The following is a 4460-nucleotide window of genomic DNA, read 5'->3' on the forward strand; positions in this document are numbered from 1 at the left end:
TGGACTCTTTAACAAGCATTAAACTTGTGTATTTTGCATAAAATATAGTCTTAAATAGTTCTTAAATATTACAAAATTCCATCCAAACACATGTATAAATCTGAAAAGGTAAATGCGAACCCTTAAGACACTCAGATGTTTGCCTCCTTGTTTTTTTCTTTTTTTTTTTTCTCCTTATTGGTTTGTCAAAGTTTGTACCACATTTTAAAGAGATCAGTTGAAATAATAAAAAAAAAGGCCTCCTCTCTAGCCTCGAGATTTTTTATCCATTATTGCCACTTGTGGAGTTACAAGCAGTACCTTCTCTTTAATATGACATTGATTGATTGCAGTGAAGTTATTAACTGCAAGAGGATGTGAAAGATGTCATTTCAGCACACCAGTGGAGTCTTGAGTTATGCAGTTAATTAAATCCTGCATTCATCTTCTGAAACACACACACACACACACACACACACACACACACACACACACACACACACACACACACACACACACACAGCTCTAGCTCTAGTCCACTCTGAGTCAAAGTAACATTTTTTTTTTTTTTTGGTTCTTTCACATCGGAAGCAAGTTTTCATCTTTTAATGTCTAATCTCTGTTTTGAACTCATTATTTGAGAGTTATGATTTACATGTTAGGGTAAGGTCAGGGGTCACCTCGGAGGACAAAAACAAAAACCCTTTCTTATTTGATGAAGCTACGTTGCATCCACAATGAATGTAATTTGCTGGTTTTAGGACAGTCAGTTAGTATCACCACCCCGAAAATAACTGATCGAGATCTCAAGTGCACGGGGCGACGCAGATGCACACTTTAATGGGGCAACTAGATGACAAGTTTGAAAGTCCCCTGGATGTATCCCAGGTATCAGAGCATCGTCCTCGGGTCTGAATTTCTGAAAGAGTCCTCGTCGTCTGAATCTGTCGTTGGCACGTCGCTGGATGGGGTGTGGAGGTGGTTGGGCCCTCCGCTCCCCTGGCACACATACCACTCGTTGAGGTTGGTGACCTGAGGGGAGAGGTTCGCAGAGCGGTTCCTGTGAGGTTCAGAACTGGGCGAAAGAGGGTCCCCGAGGGGGTTTGTGGAGGAAATATAGGTGACATTGGTGGTAGGGGGCGGCGGGGACTTGCAGTGCACTTTCATGTGTTTCCGCAGCGAGCTCGGGTGCGTGTAGGATTTGTCACAGCCACGCACTTTGCAGTAGTAAGGCTTGTCACTGGTGTGGACGTGAGAGTGCTTCTTCCGGTCGCTGCTGTTGGCGAATTTTCTGTCACAGCCGTCAAACTCGCACTTGAAAGGTTTTTCTCCTTGAAGAAATGAGACACAGATACAGTCACTGTTAACGTGGGGTAACATCACTGCCTTAAAAGCTGTACTGATGGAAAATAAGTCATAGAAAGAGAGCTGGATATGAATGCTCAATACCCACTATACCACAGCTTGTCAGCATACCACCTTAAATAAACACAAGTGTTTAGTGTAGCAGCCTGCACTCCACTCACTAAACATCTATTGGAGCCACTGCTACACACCCACTTTATATTCCCGTGTGAACACGTGTAACATGCCTTTAGGCCTTCTAGTTTACAGGGGATGTGTGTATGTGGTTGAAAAGGGGGTACTTCGGAGAGCACCAGGAGACCTTTAAGTACCGTACTGGATTCACACACACACACACGCACACAAACATACACACAACCCTGTCATGCAAAAAATGGAGAAAAAAAAAGAAGTCTAATGTATTCTGCATATTCATGACAATAATTGATTAGACTATTTCCAAAGAATCTTCTGACCACTTTTTTTAAATTAATTAATTAATTAATTAATTTTATTTTAGTGAATTATTTATTTCCCTGTGGATTTTACATAATTCAGTTAGGCGGAGAGGCCTATCTACATTGGTGGCAAAAGGCCAAAATTAGGCTCTTTACTGGTCAAAATGTGACCTCCAGTCTTATCTAAACAACAAAAACAGCTCTCAGGAAGAGCACATGCGAGGATCGGAGGTGCTGGAAAGTTATTCTGCTAAAATTTACTTTCCTGAACTCTAAGCAGCTCTGCCAGACGAAACCGTTCCTGAGGAGACAGAATATTAGAGCAGACTTTGTTTCTCCAAGGACACTTTTAGAGACGTAGTTGTAAATATTTTGCTCCCCCGATAGTTGCCAGTAAATCTGTGTCTGAACCTAATGCATCTGTTTTAGTTTAAATGCCATCTGTCATGTGCACACACTCATCATCGATATATTAACCATGCTTTTGCGTAAGGGTCCTACGCCTGAAGACAATTACATTTACGCGTGTTCTGTCGCTGTGCTGTAGGTACGTAAGCACGTTTTACAAATCATATGCTCTAATCCTTTCACGCCTACTGCGGGAGTCTTGGCGAGTAAGGGGGAAAAAAAGTTTATATTTAAGAAAGGAAATGGAACACGTTAACTCGCCACACGAATGCTTTACTCAATAACAGGTTTTTTTTTTCTCTCGCTTCTGCGCGAAATTACGCGCGATCATACAATCGTTTCATGCGTCCGTTTTCGAGTGCGAATGGTAAAACAAGGTCGCCTCAGATATATTCTCACGCTCTGCAATCAAGCCATGTTTTCCAGATTGTGGTGTGTATGTTTTGTTCAATTTGAAGTACTGACCTGTGTGAGTTCTCTTGTGAATTTTTAGATTCTCCGATCGTGCGAACACTTTCCCACATCCCGGGAAAGGACACGGGAAAGGCTTTTCTCCCGTGTGAACTCGGATGTGGTTTATCAGTTTGTACTTCGCTTTGAAAGCTTTTCCTTCTCGTGGACATTCCTCCCAAAAACAGACGTGGGTGCTCTGCTCCGGTCCTCCGACGTGCTCCACCGTGACGTGGTTAACCAGTTCGTGCATGGTGCTGTAAGTTTTTGAGCAGGGCTTTTTTTGACTTTGCTCCTGGTCAATCCATTTGCAGATTAGCTCTTGCTTTATGGGCTGCCGCATGTATCTCAAAAACGCCCCCGCAGCTCCGTGAGGAGCAGAAGCGATGTTCACATTGAGGTTCATGGAGTTGTAGCTGTGGAGAGAAGACGGTCCATAATGCTCTGGCCTGTGCCCGAAGTGCTCTGGCCTGCCATAGATGTCCCCCGGTATACCCAGGCGCATCTGCCCGTTGAGGGCATGGTGGTGGGCACCTGGGGACGCCTGGTCGTGAAGTCCAGTGAAAAGTGAATGGGCCCCACTTTCCGTGTGCCCATAAGCACCTGTTGGGGAGATGAACATGCCATGGTGATGAGGGGAGGAGGCGGAACTATGCTGGTCGCCAAGTGCATGCATAGCAGAGGCTGAGAGTTCTCTCCTGAGGATGAAGTCCCTGCTGCTTGAGTAGCCTGAGTGGGGGTGAGCCACGGGGAAACCAACTGTGGTCTGAGCAGAAGTGAAAGATGCCGCGGTCTGGGCTTCGGGATGGCTCTGAATGTGCTGAGATGGGCTAAGTTTGAGAGCATTTGTCTGTGCCATGTGCTCTGGTCCAAATGGAGGGAGTGCCACTCCGGGGTCGTTGCCCAGCTCCCCAGGGTGGAGGTGGGCATGGTGGGAGAGAGGGTGATGCCCCCCTAGCCCCGGGAAGCCTGTCATATTCTGATGAGGAAGGGGTTGAGTCGCTGCCAAATCCGCTAATCTTATCGCCGGATTCCTCTTGCTTAAAGGGGGTTCCATAACTACACTGACAAGTCCATCCGCACTCACCGCAACTGTTTTTTTTTCTCACCACACCACGCTCTCTAAAACATTAGGAAAATATGTATATAAGGGGTCTATAAGTTCTTTTGTCCGGCTTCTAACTCTGCTTGCTCCTTTTCCCACTCTGTCCTCAAGCGATTGGCAGAACATACAACAGTTGGAGGACACAGTGGGGAATACAGTTTAGAAATGGCACTGCGGGTATTGGACGGATTTCGGTGACTGGCAGTTAGGAGAACGAAGCGATTGGCTGTCGTTCAGCGCAGGGGCTCAGCAGGGTTCCGCCCCCTCACTCTCTTTATTGCTGTTGACTCCAAAAAGTTGTACTCAAAGTTACCAGCAGATCCGTTTGGGCGGCTTTGTGTTTACTGCTGCTGGTGCATGTGGATGACCAAAATAACAGTTTATGTGACATGTGCAACCTTAGTTTACCCCTGGTTTGGTTTATCCGCATTTCTTTCTGTTCATAGAATTTTACCCTTGGGGGAAAAACAAAAACAAAACAAAAATAAGCTCACTGCCGGTGGATGCTGTAAAATATGTGACAAGTATTGATGTGTACAAATATTCAGAGGTGAAGTAAGTTATTTTTGCATTTTATTTATTTATTTATTGTTTTAAAAAAAAATCATGCAGCTGCTAATACGTCATATAATTTGTCAGAAGAGTCCATAATTACAAGAGTGCATGTCCCCATGTTCCTGACACGTGAAAGCAATGCAAAACCTAATTAAAAGTTA

The 4460-nt window shown here is 44.8% G+C and overlaps 1 protein-coding gene across 1 annotated transcript; it reads right to left on the reverse strand.

The window, feature by feature from the left end:
• Nucleotides 1–492: 492 nt before the first annotated feature.
• zic5 (zic family member 5 (odd-paired homolog, Drosophila)) lies at nt 493–3844 on the reverse strand. The gene is made up of 2 exons (XM_030757341.1): nt 2655–3844; nt 493–1310 (listed from the first exon to the last, which is right to left on the reverse strand). Exons 1-2 carry the CDS (start codon nt 3694–3696, stop codon nt 871–873), a joined length of 1482 nt encoding a protein of 493 aa, XP_030613201.1. The 5' UTR covers nt 3697–3844; the 3' UTR covers nt 493–870.
• Between the last annotated feature and the right edge of the window lie 616 nt (nt 3845–4460).

Source organism: Archocentrus centrarchus, chromosome 21, assembly GCF_007364275.1.
Source record: "Archocentrus centrarchus isolate MPI-CPG fArcCen1 chromosome 21, fArcCen1, whole genome shotgun sequence".
Taxonomy (NCBI): domain Eukaryota; kingdom Metazoa; phylum Chordata; class Actinopteri; order Cichliformes; family Cichlidae; genus Archocentrus; species Archocentrus centrarchus.

What these genes read in the sequence shown, in the direction of transcription:
- zic5 (XM_030757341.1), bottom strand. Translation starts at nt 3,696, where the DNA reads ATGGAACCCCCTTTAAGCAAGAGGAATCCGGCGATAAGATTAGCGGAT. An exon ending in TCACAAGAGAACTCACACAG is followed by an intron (nt 1,311 to 2,654) that starts GTCAGTACTTCA and finishes CATTTCTTCAAG; the next exon opens with GAGAAAAACCTTTCAAGTGC.